This window comes from Sus scrofa, chromosome 14 (assembly GCF_054392235.1).
Source record: "Sus scrofa isolate SSC_HxYL_T2T_F1_AM1 chromosome 14, Sscrofa_HxYL_maternal_Yorkshire_Landrace_v2.0, whole genome shotgun sequence".
Classification (NCBI taxonomy): Eukaryota; Metazoa; Chordata; class Mammalia; order Artiodactyla; family Suidae; genus Sus; species Sus scrofa.
The window spans coordinates 45,560,830-45,580,054 of NC_139396.1; the positions used below are offsets into that span (position 1 = coordinate 45,560,830).

Consider the following 19,225-nt stretch of genomic DNA (forward strand, 5'->3'; position numbering starts at 1 on the left):
TTGCATTCAAGGAGCTAAAAAGCTAATGGTTATTAGTCCTTAAATTTAGGAGTGAAACACTAATTCATACATACTCAACAAGATGAAGCACCTGCTTCTAAATTGTTATTCTCTTATAGTATGTTTTTATGACAGTTTAGGGCTAAATTGCAGGTATTTGAGAAGATGAATAGCCTTTAAAGTGGATTGCCAGGTTCTTAAACATTTCTTTTAGTTGGCAAGCTCCTTTGAATACTTAGTATCATTCAGCTGAGCTGATGGTGCTCCACGGTCAACGTCAGCCTCAGTAGTTTCCAAGAGGTTTATAGCTTTCTGAAGGGACTGAAGCAGAGGAGGTGTTTTCTTAATGTGGTAGACGCATTGCAGTCGATTTTTACAAAATAGTATTCAGATAAAAATCTCTGAAGATCAGAGAATCTTTATGATGGGAAATTTTGGACCTGGGGGGGGGGTGTGTGGGAGGAGGTTACTACCACGAGCCCACAAGCCCAGTGTCCTCGTTCTGCAGCTCAGTGGCCCACTCACCATCCAGCTGATTTCCCAACCCTTCCCAGACGTCTGAGACTTTTGTCAGCCTGTAGTTTTCAGTGTGTGTCTCTAAAACATAGGAATATTTCCCCCTAAAATACAACTGCAATGCTATTATTATATCTCAATCACATTAATTACCATTATTTACTATAAAATATCCAGTCAGAATTTACACTTCCACACTGATCTTTTAATTTTTATTTATTTATTTTTTTTACAGTTTGTTTAGATTGGGTACCAAATAAGGACCATGCCCTGTGGTCAGTTTTTCCTGACCATATTCTCCTTCCTTCTTTCTTCCACCAGCATTTTTTTCTTTGGGTCAGAGAAAACCAGGACATTATCCACCTGGAGTTACCATGTTGCGCTTCTGCTGGTGTCACCCCTTAACATCACGTCACAGCTTCCTTTGTCTTCTGAATTTCCTGGAGACTGATGGTTAAGTTCTCCAGACTTGATCAGACTGAGGTTCTTTGCTTTTAAATGTGAAACTGTAACACCTGGCATTGTTTTGTGATGTTATCAACAGTGGATGATCACCTAAATTCATACATTTATTAGGAGGTGAAAAGATAAGAAAATGCATTTGAAGTTAGGCTTGAAAAACTCTTATTTTTTTAGTTTAAAAGGTAACTCTTTCCTGTTTCTTTCTAGCTATTGAACAAAGTTTTGATCAGGATGAGAGTGGGAACCGGACTTCAGTGGATCTTCGGATACGAAGAACCCAGGTTTGATAATCAGCCTTGTCTAGATCCAAGTGATGGCTGGGAAGAGGTCTTTTCACTTTCTTCTTTTAATTCTAAAAGAATCTCATCTCTACTGTCATATTAACCCTCACAATATTTCTGTGTAAAAAAGATGTAGTATTTAGAGGGAGTTCCCTGATGGCCTAGTGGGTTGAGGATCTGGTGTTGTCACTCCTGTGGCTCTGGTTACAGCTGTGACACAGTTTTGATTCTTGGCCTGGAAACTTCTACATGCCTCGAGCACAGCAAAAAACAAAAACAAAAACAAAAAACAAACAAAAAAAAAACCCCAAAAAACCCCGTAATATTTATAGACTTCTCTATATTATGAAGAAAAAGTTCTCTCCAGCTTATCAGCAGAATTCTCTTCTGAGGTGTAAAGAATTTTCGAGTCATTTCAGTGTTCCTGGTAAAATCCTCGCCTTTTAGAGGTTGGCGGTACAGCAAAGTGGAATTCAGTCCACTTAACTCTTGGCAGACGGTGGTTATGCATTCAGGGCTCTGGGAACAGCTCAATTGGGTGTCAAACCCCATCCATTCACCTGCAGCCATGGGCTAATTGACTTACCTAAGTTGAAGTGGAGGACAGTAATAGCAGGTTATTATGAAAATCAAATAAGACCATGCATGTAAAGCCCTGAGCATAGATTCTGTTGTACAGTAAGTTGCTATTAATCTTTTGCTTTTTAGGCCCACACCCCTGGCATATGGAGGTTCCGGGCTAGGGGTCCAATCGGAGATATAGCCTCTGGCCTATACCACAGCCACAGCAACATCAGATCTGAGCCAAGTCTGCAACCTACACCATAGCTTACAGCAATGCCAGATCCTTAACCCACTGAGCAAGGCCAAGGATCAAACCCACAACCTCATGGTTACTAGTTAGGATTCATTTCCGATGAGCCATGATAGGAACTCCAGTTGCTGTGAATCTTATTTTCCATTTGAAGGAATACGTAGCATAATAGTTTGAATTTCTGTAATGTAATCTTTCTATGTATAACTTTTAACAGAGGAAATGACCATTATATATTGATTAATTTTTCCATGTTGGCAGCATTCAGTGCTGTCTCGGAAGTTTGTGGAAGTTATGACAGAGTATAATGAAGCACAGACTCTCTTTCGGGAGCGAAGCAAAGGACGTATACAGCGGCAGCTAGAAATAAGTGAGTCAATGAAAATGCTATTTTTGTTAAAAAGCATTATTTTTCTCTCTAAGATCTGATATGAGAGTATGTAACTTCAGAAAAGTAGCTCCATCTCCGCTTTTGTCAGTATTGTGAAGCTTAAAGCCCTTTCATAGCTTCTTGTTTATTGAGTCAACCAACCTATTATTTATTTACATCCTTTAGAAAATTCTAGGTGATGGACTTTAGATTACTTTCCAGTAACTGTTACTTTAGAGTGTTCATTGCATGTGGCAAACTTTTAACCATCATGTCTTCGTGTATTTTCTTTTTTCTCTTTAGGGCTGCACCTGCAGCATATGGAAGTTCCCAGGCTAGGGCCTGAATTGAAGCTGCAGCTGCCAGCCTGTGTAACAGCCATAGTAACACCAGATCCAAGCTGCATCTGTGACCTCCCCTGCAACTTGCAGGAACACCATATCCTTAACCCACTGAGCAAGGCCAGGATTGAACCCACATCCTCGTGCATACCAGTTGGGTTTGTTACCACTGAGCCATAACGGGAACTCCTCTTCGTGTATTTTCTGTGTCGCCCAACCCTTCCTGCCCCGTCTTGGGACAGATCCCGTGTCTCTCACAGTTCTGTGTGTCTGGTGAGCAGACCCTCACTGCCCTTTCACTCCCGACTTTCCTCCAAGGATGTTTGTGTAGCACTTGGCTTTGGAAGGTGGAGCTCACATTTCCCTCTGAGCAGTTTGATTGCTGCATAAAGGTCAGGCAGGCTTGTCTCCTCCGTGCTGTGAAAGATGGGGGGTTCCTCAGTTGTGGTTCAAGCCCAGCGTGGGTGCATAATCCACCGGGGCTACTTTGTGTCTCTGGTGAACTTGGGTGGCAGCTGTGAACTTGAACCTCCTTGAATGACATTTTAACGACATCGTTGAGATATAATTGACATAGCAGGTGAATGATACTCAAGTGTATATTTCAGATATTTTTAGTGTATTGGTATCATCAAGTTTAGGATACTTTAGTCTCTTCAGAAGGAAACTCTGTACCATTGTCTGGCACTTCCCATTCTCCACCGCACCCCCCACCCCCGAGCCCCAGACAACCACCAGTTTACTTTTCTATCTATAAATTTTCCCATTTGGGGCATTAATGTAGGTGGAATCACACAGTACATGGTCTTTTGTGACTTTCACTTAGCATAGTTTTCCAACCATACTTAACTGTAGCATGTACCAGTCTTTCGTTCTTTTTAATGGCTGGACCCAGTTCCATTGTCTGGATGGGTTTATCTGTCCATCAGGTGATGAACATTTGGGTGGTTTCCACTTTTTGGTATTTATGGTAATGCTATGAATAGTCCCATTAACTGATATTTTAGTTATTATAATACTTACTCATTTAATTTTGCCTTTTGTGGCACAGAGCGTGAAAAATGTAACCATCACTTGGGTTTTTCCAATCCTCAAGGGCATTAATACATTTAACTCAAGGAAAAATATTAACAACCAAAGTACAGAAAGCATTAAATCATCTGATTCTAATTATACAGTCTTTATTATTTATTATGCCCATTTCATAGATGCTGAATCTAGCTTATCCCCTTTCCCCATAAACCAGAGTAAAACTTTTAGGAAAACTGATATGCCAAAAGTTTATCTATCAGTTTTCTTTTTACAGTTGTTTTCTCACTCACATTAAAATTGTGTCTTATTCATTCCAGTTATCAGATTTACTGTGAAAGTTTTCCAGTTCTTCCAACTACATAGTCTAAGGTTAATTTCTCTCATCATTAATACTTGCCTAGGAAAATATATTGGAAAGGTTAGAAAAACATTGGGTAAAAATGTTAACATGAGATTTTAGTTGCTAACTTATCTGTGCAAACATCATTTTTAAATATTGCTGCGTTCTCATTGGAGTTTTTAATTGTTATTATTGTAGCGGGAAAGACCACCACCGATGATGAATTAGAAGAGATGCTGGAAAGCGGAAATCCCTCCATTTTCACGTCCGATGTGAGTGCATGGGGGGGTTTTGTGATGGTGGATGCTTGTGTACCTACAGACGTGTTTTCTTTTAACTTCCTAAACAATCATAAGTTCATCAATGTTTCTCTTTGGTTCTTGCTTTTCAAAGATTATATCAGATTCACAGATAACTAGACAGGCTCTCAATGAAATTGAGTCTCGTCATAAAGACATCATGAAACTGGAGACCAGCATCCGTGAGCTGCACGAGATGTTTATGGACATGGCTATGTTTGTGGAGACTCAGGTAACTGCACCTGGCTTTCCTTTTCCAAAATGAGAGTGGTCGTTTGATTCCACCGTACCTGAGAGGGCCGTTATTTTGGATTCGATCTTGTAATTCAAAAGCTGATTGCAGTGTTAATGCCATGTGAAACTGAAATGTTGGAAAGAGCTTAAACTTCCAACAGTAGGGGCTGGGTTATTAAATTATGGTGTGCCTATAGGACAGCCTGTTGGGCACCTGTGAGCTACAGAGACTTTGTTCATGGAGGATTTTTTTTTTTTTTTTTTTTTTTACTTTTTATTGTAGTTGATTTATAATGTTTTACCAATTTCTGTTGTACCATGGAGGATTTTTGATGAAATGTGTAAGTGTCGTGCTGTCAATTTCCAGTTGACAGAGAGGGAGCCACAAAACCTTATGTGTGTATTTATATAAACACATGTATGTATAAATATAAATACACATAACCCACACCCTGACACCCACAGATATGGCATGAACTGAGCTACGTAAGACAGCACTCCCAGAAGGAAAGAAATATACCAGGCAGTGTAAGAACAGCAGGACTATGGGAATTTTAGTTTTTTTCTCTCATTTGTATTTTCAAGTTTTCTGCAAGGAGTGTATATTAGAGTAGTAATCAGGAGAGAACTTTAAGTGAATAAGCCCCACAGGGATATGCCATGGCATAAGTAGGACTTCGTACTTCCATTGTTGGAAGCACAGGCAGGAGGTGACAGGGCTGTGAAGAGACCCTGTGAGGGACTGAGGAAGTTAACATAATTTAAAAACAAAACTTGGGGAGTTCCCGTCATGGCTCAGTGGTTAATGAATCCGACTAGGAACCATGAGGTTTTGAGTTCGATCCCTGACCTTGCTCAGTGGGTTAAGGATCTGGTGTTGCTGTGAGCTCTGGTATGGGTCGCAGACATGACTCGGATCCCACATTGCTGTGGCTCTGGTGTATGCCGGCAGCTACAGCTCTGATTGGACCCCTAGCCTGGGAATCTCCATGCGCCACAAGTGTGGCCACAGAAAAGACAAAAAGGCAAAAACCAAACAAACAAAAAAATAAAAACAAAACTTGGGAGTTACCACTGTGGCTCAGCGGAAACAAATCTGACTAGTATCCATAAGGATATGGGTTCGATCCTTGGCCTTGGCCAGTGGTTCTGGGATCCCGAGTTGCTATGGCTGTGGTGTAGGCCAGCAGCTGCAGCTCCAATTTGACCCCTAGCCTGGGAACTTCCATATGCCTCAGGTGTAGCCCTAAAAAAAAAAAAGCAAAAAACCCAAAATGTACAGGACAAACTGGTGTTCCTGTTAGGTGTGTGGATGTGCTTGCTCGCCCTGAGGTGATGCTGAATGAGACCTCTGTGGTCTCAGGCACCACCTGAGGCTTGCACCCAGTCATTCCTAGATCAGGGGCCACTGGTCCAGCTGACTGCCCTGTGAAGGGTAAGCGTTCGCTCCCCACCCATGGCCTTATTCCCATGAGGCTGGTGTCAGGATCTGTTTTGGCAGGAGTGGTTCTCCAAGAAAGTTCCAGTCTGACCAGCCTGTTTTCTGTTTGCCTGGGCTAAAGAAGGAGTGATAGGAAATCCATCCAGGTACTGGGGCTACTCTCCACATTGCTGTTTTAAAGAACATTGTTGGGCTCCAGGAAATCTGTCATAAAAATGTATGAAGAACCGAGGCCTGTGCATTTGCAGCACAGGATGGGGCTGATTGGGTCCACTCCTTTCCAATTTAGGTGGACCCCTTGCAAAAAGGGAGAGTCGAGAGTCTGGCTAGTACCAGCTTCTTATTTTTGGGAAAGAAACCAGTTAGACAGTAAGAACGATCAGCAATTATTTTTGTCATTACCAAAGATTTTAGAATACCTCAGACTTTTAATTAGAATTGTACTATGCCAGACGTATTAATCTCCATTAGAGAAATCACTGTGTTCTTAGCTTTGTTCCATTGTTTCCTTTTAGAAGTCTGTTAGTATTGCATTTTATTGACTCATCCAAATCGAAATATATGTTTAGTCAAAACTTACTGGAAAGTTTAAGTTTGCAAATGAGTACGTTAACTGTGCGTCATTCTTCAATGCTTTACTATTCACTGCTGCAGATTATGTCTGCTGGTGGACGGAAAACCAGGTAACGTGCTTTCTTCCCTAACATCTCATTGGAGTCACCTCACTTTACATTTTTTGCTCTTTAATTTAGTCAACTTAGTGGCAAACATAAGCTATTCCTAGTTTACTGAAATTGCAACAATTTTCTACCCCTTAGAAAAGATGCCATTCTTTATACATTGTATGTATATGCATAACAGTAACTGTTAGCTCAGTTTAAAGCTAGCTTCCTCTCATTCCCTGTGCCCGTCTTTAAAAAGAGTGCTCCCCTGTTAAAGCATATCTCAGAGTCTACTGGATATGCCTTTAATTATCAGCATTGTTGCCCATCCCTTTTAGTTCTTTTTATAAGTTGGATTTTGATCACTGTGTTATTGGCACATTTGTAACAGTCTCATCTTTTTTGTAAACGTGACAAAGCATTTGGCTCCATTACACGCACATCACGCTCCGTCGAATTGTTATGCTGCTCTGTGGCTGTCTTAAGACGCATGATTAAATCATTTGAGAACATCTTCTAAGCTTGAAACTTTTTGTTTTAAGGGTGAAATGATCAATAACATAGAAAAAAATGTTATGAATGCCGCAGACTATGTAGAACATGCTAAAGAAGAAACGAAAAAAGCTATTAAATATCACAGCAAAGCACGGAGGGTGAGTTTGGTCTTTAAGAATTAAAGTGCCTTTTTCTCTGTATTTCAAGTGGCCATACATTGATGTAAGCCTCCTTATCCAAGAAATAAAACCTTCTTCCATAAATGTTTTATTTGAAAATGGAAGTAATTCTTTTTGCTAAAACATTTGCAGTTTATCAGGTAAGTTGTGTTGCCTGGGAGCCTTGTTGGTTCTAAGTAATGAAAGCTCTTCACACCCAAAGTCAGTGCCTTTCCTCATTTGGATGGATTTCAGTTCTAGAGTTTGCTGTTTCTTGGGTCATTATCTGGAAGGATGTATAAGACGAATGGGACCAGAAATTCTCCTAAAGATTGTCGGTTACACATTTTATGCCGTGAGCACTTGATTCTTTATTTAGGGTGTGTGCCGAACCTTTGGTTTGGAGGAAAGAGGAGGATTATTTGAAGCTGTGGAGTGTTATGTGCACTCACATTTAAGCTTTATAAGTGGGTCTAATACTTTTATCTGAACCTAATGTGTGTCATGTGTGAGCAAAATGTTTGCTGCGATGATAGCGAGACTGCAGAATTGAGTTCTGATTCAGGGCCAGGGAACAGGGCTCTCATTCTGTGACCTCACCCATCACCTCCTGGTCTCCTCCTCTGTGGTGTGGAGACCATACACCAAGACCAGAGTGCTGCTTTCCATGTGTGTCTGTGTGGTATAGAAATGCCCTTCTGGGAGCTGACTGTCCAGTGCTATTCGGGGGACTGGGGGAGGCTTCTAGTGCAGTGGCAAAAATGGCATTGCAAAGAGGGAGTTTCAAAATATTCAGGAGAGGAGTTCCCGTCATGGCACAGCGGAAACATGAGGTTTCAGGTTTGATCCCTGGCCTTCTCCATCAGTGGGTTAAGGATCCGGTGTTGCCATGAGCTGTGGTGCAGGTTGCAGACGTGGCTCAGATCCCATGTTGCTGTGGCTGTGATGTAGACTGGCAGTTGTAGCTCCGATTGGACCCTTACCCTGGGATTCTCCATATGCCACGGATGCAGCCCTAAAAAAGCAAAAAAAAAAAAAATAAAAAAAAATTAAAAAAATGTTCAGGAGACATGAGGGGTCAGATTTTGTGTGCAGGTTCACCTGTAACAGTTGTCTTATTTGGATGTTCTCAAATAAAATGCATATCTGGGCTTTAATGTCAATGGTAAAGCCTCTTGTTCTACCTGTTCTTGGGAATCTGAGTGTCGCTTACCTTTGAAATGTGAAACGTGGTTTCATATATTATTCTATTACCACATTTGGAAATATTGAGCCTACAGTAAAGTGAGATGATGAGGTATGCATGTAAAGTGCTTAGGCTAGGTCCCAGCACAAAATGGACTAACACTTAAAATAATCATTAAAAGGGGCAGTTCCCTTCCTTTCTTTGTGACCTAAAGAGCATGTCAGTCCAACGAGGACTTCATTTGAAAGTCATTAGTTTTACAGAGATAAAAGGTGGTGGGAAAGGGGTTGCATTTCATCCTGAACCTACAGAGCAAGCCTTGCTCCAGCAGGTGAGGGGGAGTGGCCACTGGCCAGAAATGTGGTGCTTGTCTCAAAAGTCATTCCTGTCTCTGACTCCAGGCCTGACATCTAAAACCACACCCAGTGTGTTCGGCTTGTCACCCTGCTGCTCACATGCATGGCTGCTGCATCTTCTAGGGTGTTGGCCATCCATCCTCTCTCCACTGTCATGGTTTCATTCCCAGGGTGCTATGTTAGCTCCAAAAGACCAGGCAGTACTGGTAGGGTGATTGTATATGGTGTGGTGGGAGCAGTGAAGGACTTAACTGCCAGTAACAGCAAACAAGAAAGAAGAGTGTAGGGGCTTATTAAATATAAAACTAATTTTTTAGTTTACTGACCTGGCTTTGCATGTAGCTCTCTATACGTGGGAAAAAAAAAGTCAAGCTGCATATCTCATTCCATCGGAAACTGATTGAAAGACTGTGATCATGTAGCTTTATCATCAATGAAACCTAATATTCTAAGGGTTTTATAACAGTGTATCTACAAATAGCCTAACCTCATTAAATTCAAAATCCCTCTTTCTGAGAACTGCAAATTGTCGAACAGAATTCATCAATGTCCCATAATTTAGATTTTAAAAGGAATTCTGATGGATTGTTCGATTTTAAGTGCATGATGCTCTCTCACTCGGGCATGTGGAATTAACCACAATATAATCAGCTTGCTTTCCTTTGACAGAAAAAGTGGATAATTGTGGCCGTGTCACTGGTGCTGGTGGCTGTGATTGCTCTAATTATTGGTTTATCAGTTGGCAAATGATGACGTGGATGACGTCAGTGTGTGCGCCTCTCTGCCAACGAGGCAGTAAGTAACTAATCAACTAATCTACTCATTCTCTCGCCCAATTAGCTAATGGTGGTGCTAGCCCAACTTCCAAAAGCTGGGAGGAAAAGCTGCCAGCAGAGCCTTTGCCCCCACGTCTGGGTTCCTGTCTCCAGCCTCTGTGCCCTGAGAGCAAGCAGAGGCCGGGTCATGTCTAATCACGGTCATCTTCATGTTGCTTTTTGAAGCTTCTGTTTATGTATGTTACCTCCATGTGACAGTGCGGCCAACAGCGGCTCCTCTGTCTCCTTGGCGGTCTATTGTTTCTGATCTGGGAAGACTCTACTCTGAGTAATGAGCCCTTCGTTAGTGTGACAGCCACAGCAGTGAGGGTTGATTTGCAGTGAGAAGACCAGCATGTAGTATTGAACTTAATGATTTGCAGGGAAAAGGCTAGCATATACTATTTAACTTACATCTTAAATTTTAACTTTAGTGTAAGTGCAGCAATTGAAAGTTGCTCCGTGAAATCTATTTATTTGCCCACCATTTTACTGTGGAATTGAAATGGAATGAGAACTGTGAAAAACATTGCATGAAGTCAGAATAGTTTGTCTCACTTCTTTCCATTTGGCAGCACCTAGTCTGTTTTATTTTATTTTTAGCTGTGCCTGTGGCATGTGGAAGGTCCCTGGCCAGGGATCAAACCTATGCCATAGCAGTGACCAGAGCCACGGCAGTGACATCAGCTCCTTAAGTTGCTGCACCATAGGAGAACTCTGCATCTAGTTTGTTTTATTTTATTTTTAAAATTTTTATTATTTTTAATTTTTAATTTTTTGTTTTTTAGGGCTGCATTCATGGCATATGGAAGTTCCCAGGCTAGGGGTCTAATCAGAGCTACAGCTGCCTGTCTACGCCACAGCCACAGCAGTGCGGGATCTGAGCCGCTTTTTCGACCTACACCACAGCTCACGGCAATGCCGGATCCTTAACCCACTGAGCAAGGCCAGGGATTGAACCCATATCCTCATGGATACTAGTCAGATTCGTTTCCTCTGTGTCACAGTAGGAACTTCTGTTCTTAATTAAAGGATTAGGAGTGCAAAATACATTCACTTCTTCATTCAGAGTATTTTTATTTTTGTTCACTGTATGAGTATCACCTTTCTTCAAACTTTGGTAGATATTGTGTTTTCCCTCTGTTTTCTTATGCATTTGGAATCATCCTTTTTGTGTTAACTCTTAAGTTAGAATGCCGTCTGGTGTATTAAATTTGGACATACTAGTTATTTATCTTAAAATGTTTGGCATAATGATTACAATTAAAATTGTGGCCAGAGAGTTCCTGTTGTGGCTCAGCAGTAATGAATCCTACTAGTATCCATGAGGATGCTGGTTCTATCCCTGGCCTCACTCAGTAGGTTAAGGATCCAGCGTTGCCATGGGCTGTGGTGTGGGCCGGCAACTGTAGTGCCAGTTCAATCCCTAGCCTGGGAACCTGCAGCTGGCAGGGCATTTGAGGAGAGTGGTTAAATCCATGGCATTGAGGGGGCAGGGACTCAGCGGGACTCAGAAGAGCACCACTGAAAGCCAGATGTGGAAGCACGTGGTGGGCATTGTAATAATGGCGGGAATCCCAGCCGCCTGGCTTCCTGGGGTGGTTCCGGGTCCATTGAGGTTCCGGAGATGAAGAGTGATGCTGAGGGAGGGGGGAGTAACAGCCCAAAGGAGAGAGGTGTGTCTAGCATGGTGATGAGAGAGGGTCTCAGGATCATGCAAAGAGGATGCTAGCATGGTTGGGGCCATGTCCTTGCTTTCCAGGAAATGGACCTAATATTAACAAGTAACAGGAAATTTGAGGGCGTGACATCCTGAAAGCAGATCCCTAGCCTCTGAGTGATCATAAATCATGCAGTGAGGAATGCTGCTTTTGGCAGGCCAGGAGACTGACCAGTTCAGCAGATGTGATTTCTTAGTCGTTGAAAATGATGACTCTCTGCTGTTTACCAGGTCGGAGAGTGGGGCAGGCTTTCAACTTTGTGAATTCCTTTCCTTCTTCTGCAGACAGGTTTCCTGCAGGAGACTAGATTTCATTACCCAAAAGTTGTTTAGCTTTTCAACTGTGTGAGGATTCTTGTTAATTAAAAGCAAAAGGGGAGTTCCCGTCGTGGCGCAGTGGTTAACGAATCCGACTAGGAACCATGAGGTTGCGGGTTCGATCCCTGCCCTTGCTCAGTGGGTTAACGATCCGGCGTTGCCGTGAGCTGTGGTGTAGGTTGCAGACGCGGCTCGGATCCTGCGTTGCTGTGGCTCTGGCGTAGGCCGGCGGCTACAGCTCCGATTAGACCCCTAGCCTGGGAAACTCCATATGCCGCGGAAGCGGCCCAAAGAAATAGCAAAAAGTCAAAAAAAAAAAAAAAAAAAGCAAAAGGTTAAATGCTTTATTGCCCTGCTCTGGACCAAGAATACAACAGAAGACTTGAGTTACTGGCTTGTTGATTTCTTACAGGCATCATATCTTAATGTAAAAAATAAATAAATACAGTGTTTTCAGTGAATGAGAAATAAATGTCATTTCAAGTTTTAACAAGATGTACAGTGCATCCAAGAAATAACATTTTGGGATTTTATTGTGATCCACAGGTAGTCTTCATTAAGAACCCACATGGTGCCACCTGGATATTGCCTTTTACCTCTGGGAATAAATAGTTGTTGTTTCATAATACATATTTTAAGTTGCAAAACTCATTCTGTTTAATATACACTAGTCTGTGACTTAGTGAATTGCCTTTAGAACTTCGCTCTCCCATGCTTTGCTTTTCTACGACCTATAGGGGTTCTTTCTTGAGGATGGACTTATGTTTTAAACCATCTAAAACTCCGGGAGAATTTTGGTAGGAAATGATACCAGTGATTTCTTTCCTTTTAAACCTTGCAAATTAATTAATGTTTTTCCTTATCTTGCAGAAAATGATGTTCATTATTATTTGTGTAATTATTTTGCTTGTGATCCTTGGAATTATCCTAGCAACAACACTTTCATAGCAACTATATCCCTGGAGCCGTTGGTCCTTGGAGTCAGACCATGTCTGCAGCAGTTCTGCATCCTTCTATTTCCTGAGTGGACCCCAGACATTGTGACGTGTGGCACTGAGTGCCGATTTTTTATTAGTGAATTCAAGAAGAAAACACAACAGAATGTGTTGTTGGGTGAAAAAACCGTAAGCAGAATGGAAGTGATCAGTTAACCCAAACATCCTTGGAGTCTAAATAATACACCACAAAATTTAACAATGTGAAACTTGTTTCAGTGGCCTTAGGATAAGGAATTATTGAAATTTTCAATTTTTTTTTTTTTTTTTACATTTCAGTGTTAAAATGTATATGAAGTTTAATTAGGAATATCTTATGTTATGAAGCTATTGGATTTCAGGTCTAAGCCTTTCTTCCCTCTTCCAGCTAACATGCTAAGAGACATTTTTGTATTATGTTTAATTCATATTTGTTTATGTTTGTAAAGAATTATTTTTATTATCACAGAGCTGTTTTGTAAGATACCTATAATTTTAAATGTTTATAAATTGTTTAATATATTAACACCTTAATTTACTCCAATTTTATTAACTATTGCCTTTTGAAAGAAATAGGAAGCTTCATGATCTTAGAGCCATCGTTGCACAGTTGTTTACAAAGTTTGCCATGGGCATAGAAAACATTGGTTGCAGAGTACCCCAAAAAGGCTTTCCAGGGCCTTCTGTAAAAATTGATTTATAAGGTTTAAATGCGCCTGACACCTCCAGGAAAATCTTGATTCTTGTACTTATCTACATTACTACCTGTTCTGTTACCCCAGATAATAAATTAGTTATTACACTGTAAAGACAATGGTCTCTTCTTTTATTCACTAAAAAATAAGGTTTGCGTTTCCCTGTTTACACTAATAAAGTCTGAATTTAAGCAGGTGATAAAACTAAGTTTTAAACTCAAGGAAATTATTCCTAGACATCAAGAAATTCTTTTAAATGTAAGCTCTTGTACAGATCATCACTGAAATATTCTTGTTAAGTACCTACTATTCTGCTGAACTTTGAATGTTAATTCCCAAAGATTACAGGAATCTATGATAATGAAACATTTTTATTGCTCATTAATTTCTTAGTATAATATGCTTTCTTTTTAGACTTGTAAAATGTATGAAGTTTTCCTAGGGAATGGCCTAGATATAAGATAGATATAAGATATCTATCTTATAAGATAGCAACTAGTCAAAATGGTAAATGAATATACGAAGGATACTCGAAGTATTGTTAACTCTTGTTACTTCTGTGTATGATTGTGTAAGCTTGTGAATCTATTTTAACATTGCTTAGTTTGAAAACTAATGTAGGTAATGCCTGATTCCAAACAGTAAGACTGAATTACACCCAACCGTTTAGAGACTCTGCTCCTTATTTATTACAATTATGAATTTCACTTATTCATAATCGATACTTCAAACTGCCTAGCTTAGATCCAAGTCTAAGCATTTATTTATGCATTTTATTTACTTGGTGAGCATCACCGTGTGCTCAGAATGACTGTAGGAGTATTCTGGCTCCAACACAGGTATTTCTTAAATCTTGAAGAGCCCATCGGTGGGAACTTCTCACTGATTTGTGCTTAAGTTGAAGGTGTAACTTGTCCCAGAGGATGTTTAAATGGTGAGAGAGCATGCTTGCATTCACGTAACTTGTGTACCTCTGTCTGATCATGTCCACGTGCAGAGGCACTTCATGCTGGGTGGCCTCTCTCCCCTTGTCCCACCTTCCAGTTAGGTCTTTTTAGTCCTTACCTTTCATAATAATTCTTAATGTATTTTTTCACAACATTCTTCCTGGATTTGAAGTACTTCCTGAATTTTTGTCTTATGGTTGAAGTTATGAAAATGCTCTTTGATTTCTATTTCAATTGTTGAAGTTGTTCACTGGCTAACATTTTATATGTCTAAGCCTTGTGTACCTATATGAAATCAGATTTAAATATATATATATATACCTATATATATAGGTTCATGTGTTACTTTTTATCAGTTCTTCAAATATTTAATGTTTACATTAAAAAAAAAATCTCAGAGAACCAAAAAAGAAATACTTGCTTTCTGCCTTGTCATTTCTGAAAAGCTTTTTGGGGAGATATTTTATTGCACATCCATTAATAAATTGTTCTACTAAGAAAAGTATCTCTGGTTATTATTATGTATAATAGTATAATGTGGGCTAATAATTTTAGGGGTTTGATAAATTTTTGGTTATTTATTGTTGTTATTACAAGCCTCTGTGGTCTCTCAAATATCAGCAGAACACATTAATGAACCCACCTGAATTCTTGCTATTTACAACATGCTAATTCAAGGAATTTGGGCTTTGTCTTGAGTCACTGGATTTGAATGTTTATGCCAATTCAACAAGTTCTCGTGAATGTTTATGAGCTGGGTGAACCTCCCCTCCCCCAAATGTTCTGAGTTATTTATCCTTGATATTTTCCTTTATCCTCTTTCAGAGTTTTTTCCTATTAGGTGGGATTTCCTTAATCCATAACCCTTGCTGAATTCTAACCATATTGGAAAGTGATGTTTGAAATCCAGAATTTAAAAAAAAGAAAAATAGGGACGTTCTCATTGTGGTGCAGCAGAAATGAACCTGACTAGGAACCATGAGGTTGCAGGTTCCATCCCTGGCCTTGCTCAGTGGGTTAAGGATCAAGCGTTGCCTTGAGCTGTGGTGTAGGTCGGCACCTGTAGCTCAGATTCGATCCCTAGCCTGGAACCTCCATAAGTCGCTAGTACAACCCTAAAAAGCAGAAGAAAAAACAAAACAAAACAGGATATTTCTGGAGAACATTAGTTCATGGAGGTAGGACCCCCCCCCCCTTACCTTACTTTTAACTTCCTCTTCCTGCATTTCTTCCGCAGTGACTTTGCTTTTGAATGGCAGCCTGGACAGGCACATTCAATAATTTAGTGCCTTTGTTTTTAGTTTCTAAAGAAGACAAAGTTTATCATCTAATTGAGTTTTTCAAGTACCCTTGGGAGTTCCTTGGGTGGAAAAGTACAGGGAGGACAGGGGAGGCACGGAGGCAGCCTCCCCAGGTAGGGGCCCGTCTGGGACGCTGCTGGATAGGGTCATCTCAGTTTGCAGGGGCCTTCCTGGGCTCAGGTACCCATACCATCCCAAGGCCTCAACCACACATACTGTTTTAAGGTGTGTCCTTGAAACAGCTCCCACAGAGGACAGGGGTTGGGGGGATGTGTGTGGAGCAGACATCGAAGGACAACAAGACAGAGGTGAGGGGCCTTAGATGCCCCGGGACAGCTCTAAGGGTCAACCAGTGGTCACGTCCTCTCTGGGACCTCTTACAACAAATTTTTATTAACTCCTTCAATAAATCTAGGCTCACATCCTTCCACGATGTTAAATGGTGGGATCTGGGGGTGGGGTGGGGTACGCCCTGGGTTGGGGGATGAGGCTGGGTCATAGAAGAGGCAGTGTGTGTGTTTGGGGCGGGGGTGGAAACAGGTCGGGGTGTCTGGTTCACAGGAGGTCAGGGGCACCCAGGGATTTGGGCCTGGGGGGGCGGGGTCAAGGGCTCTAAAGTCAGGGGGCCCTGGGGTCAGTCCCCATTTTCTCAAGGTTGTGACTCCTGTGCTCTGCCAAGGTCAGGGCAGGGACACTGGTGAGGGCCAAGGCCTCCCTCATGCCAGGATTACTATTTTAGCTAATGCAAAGGAGGGCTTCCAGGAGAGAACAGACTCCAGGGGGCTGTGCACTGTGCTTGAAACAGGACAGCCAAGCAAAAGGCTGGCGGGTTTCTCAGCTTGGTTTTCTAGAGTCAGAATCGGACGTGGTGAGCCCAGGACACATCACACCGGACTGACTTTATCCAGTTCTGGATCCCATATTTGCTCCAGTTGCTTCCAGCGGTGTGTGGAAGGGACGCATGCGCACAGGTTTAAATGCGGCCATCGCTCGGACGCTGCATCCCGTCTTACCGTCAGGTGGGAAATTGCACCCGCGCTTCCTGAGGGGACGCAGTGGGCACGGTGGTGGTGGTGGTGTTTTCTTTCGAGGCCACACCCGGTTGTCATTTTCTGACTTGCACCCCCGAACAAGCAGATTCCTAAACCGCGGAAAACGGTTAAGGGCCTGGCTTCGAGAAAGGGGTAAGTTCTAGAAGAGACAGTGGTTATCCTGGAGGGGGCAGTGGGTCAGCTGGTTCAGCCTGCGGGCCTGTGATGTCTAGCGATTGGAAAAAGAAAATGTACAACCTGAAAGGTGAGCATTGTGGTTTCTCTGGTGGCCTTACCGCGGATGTGAGCCCAAAGAAACCAGCCTCTCCGATGACTCTGAGGGAAGCTCCAAAGAGGACAGGGAAGACTCTGGATACTTAGGGGGTTTTGTTGGGAAAAAAAAAAATGCAGTCGAACACCCAAAGATCAACCTCCAGTCATAAAAACAGACATCTCAAATGAATGATTTCAAGTGATTTTTCTCTGTATGTAGGCTGGCAGCTGCAGCTCGGATTTGACCTCCTAGCTTGGGAGCTCCATATGCAGCTCGCACGTGGGGCCCTAAAAAAGCAAAAAAAAAAAAAAAAAAAAAAAAGGAAAGAAAAAGCAAAAAGAGAACTCACTTCTTTGATATTCGCCATAGCTCTCTGGGGCTGGTATCCTCTCTTTCTTCACCCTGAGTTTCTGCAGGGTGCACTGTGGGCTGCAGTGGCTGCTGGTTTGAAGGTGGGCGACATTTGTTGTTTACTAAAATGGCAGACAACATTTTTTTGGTCTCCGCTGTGAGAAGGAGAGTGGGGATGGGGGATCCTGGAGAGCCTTAGGGGACTGCAAGACTAGGTTGGTGATTATCTCACCTAAGTTGGTCCTTGATGAAGGTGACTGTGGAAAATGGGCAGAATACCCCAGGGAGACAGCGGCTGGCGCAGCCATAGCACTTCAATCTTGCTGTCACCACCTGGCAGGGCTTCCGGAGTGGGTCCAGGCTGTGTTGTCCAAGGGCAGATTTGGAACAAACTACGATGACTGAATTCAGCATTGATCGGGCAGCAAGGAGACCTATGGTGGCAATGGGCCCAGAAGAGCAGCTGTAGACACAGTCCGCCCTGCCGAGAGGGTGGTGAGTGAGACTGGGCCGTGGGGGGAGAGCCAGCTCAGGGGCTCAGGGTCAAGTACACACTCGTGGGCAGGCAACTAAGGCTGCCTGGAATGCAGAGCGCAGGTAATGGGTAGAGGGTCTCCATGAAGACATGGCAGGGGGACCTGACAGCCTGCAGCAAAGACACGAGGGTTGATGGAATGTGGATCAAGGAGACAGATGGGAGGCCAAGGAGGGTGGCCTTCTGTGGATACGGCTTTCCACCCACTTCCCATGTGCTTGGTGAGGGACTGCTTCCTCTGGGCTCCAAGCACCCCAAAAAGGTCCTGTCTGCAAGTGGAGGTAGCCTGGGTCATAGGACTGGGTGTCCTGGGATCAAGACTTGGTCCATGCAGCTCCTGACACCCCTGCCTTTCTGTGCTTCCCCAGATGTTGAAATCTGAGCCCCACCCACTCTAGTGCTGGAGGCCTGGGTACAAGGTCTCCCTGACTGCAGGGGAGTGGCCAAAAGCCTGGGGTGACACTCTGAAAGCCTAGAGTGTTTTGCCTGCCACACCTTTATGTTTTTGTTTGTTTTTTTGGCTTTTTTGGGCCGCACACTCCGCATTTGGAAGTTTCCAGGTTAGGGGTCCAATTGGAGCTGTAGCTTCTGGCCTACGCCACAGCCACAGCCATGCTGGATCCTTAAGCCACTGAGCAAGGCCAGGGATCGAACCTGCATCCTCATGGATACTAGTCAGGTTTGTTACCTCTGAGCCATGACCAGAACTCCCTATCTTTTTTTTTTTTTTTTTTAGGTGCTTTTTGAGGTGTTATTTCCCATGAATTCATCCATCATAACCACACGATTCTGCAATTAAAATAACTGCACAATTCTATGATTTTTAGTGAATTTATAGACTTGCGTTACCATCAGTCTTTCTGTTTCAGAACACTTCCATCACCCAAAATATGTACATTTGCTACTTTAAAAAAATGTACAATGTTAAGAGTTGTGAGTTAAGTTTTATTTGGGACAGCATCTCAAGAGAACCCTGAGAAAACTGCTCTGAGGAAGCAAGTGGGGAGCCGGGATATATAAGAGTTTTTGCAACAAAGGGCAGGTGGTCAGAATAAAAGATTACTGCTAATCAGAGAAAACCAGGTATCTCAGATTAAGAAATTCAGTGCTTTTCTGAAGGTCTGGACTCGCTGCAGTCATTCCTTTGATGTGTACCTCAGCGTCTGGACCAGTATCCTGTGCTTTGCACATCCTGGGGGTTCACCACAGGGAGTGGCTGCAGCCTGAGGGCTGCTAGGTGCCCTGTGTTCTTTGTTTCCTGCCTGAATTCCCTCAGG

The 19,225-nt window shown here is 42.4% G+C and overlaps 2 protein-coding genes across 8 annotated transcripts in view; both read left to right on the forward strand.

Annotated features, from left to right (window-relative positions):
- The window catches only part of STX2 (syntaxin 2), a 38,628-nt gene extending 23,670 nt beyond the window's left edge, over positions 1–14,958 (forward strand). Inside the window, exons 5-12 of one of the 7 annotated variants that reach the window (XR_002338433.2) lie at positions 1,186–1,259; positions 2,335–2,443; positions 4,355–4,428; positions 4,550–4,687; positions 6,785–6,813; positions 7,335–7,445; positions 9,657–9,782; positions 12,711–14,958. Coding sequence is in view for 2 of the 7 variants with exons in the window: in XM_001924897.7 (XP_001924932.2) it covers positions 1,186–1,259; positions 2,335–2,443; positions 4,355–4,428; positions 4,550–4,687; positions 7,335–7,445; positions 9,657–9,737 (587 nt within the window). In the remaining 5 variants the exon portion in view is untranslated. Of the gene's footprint in view, positions 1–1,185; positions 1,260–2,334; positions 2,444–4,354; positions 4,429–4,549; positions 4,688–6,784; positions 6,814–7,334; positions 7,446–9,656; positions 11,891–12,096 lie in introns of all 7 variants that reach the window. The other 6 variants (XR_014825825.1, XR_014825824.1, XR_014825822.1 and 3 more) reach the window with 6 other exon arrangements.
- Positions 14,959–16,732: 1,774 nt separating this feature from the next.
- The window catches only part of RIMBP2 (RIMS binding protein 2), a 339,454-nt gene continuing 336,961 nt past the window's right edge, over positions 16,733–19,225 (forward strand). The window contains exon 1 of the mRNA XM_084993473.1: positions 16,733–16,941. The gene's annotated coding sequence lies outside the window, so the exon portion shown is untranslated. The remainder of the gene's footprint in view (positions 16,942–19,225) is intronic.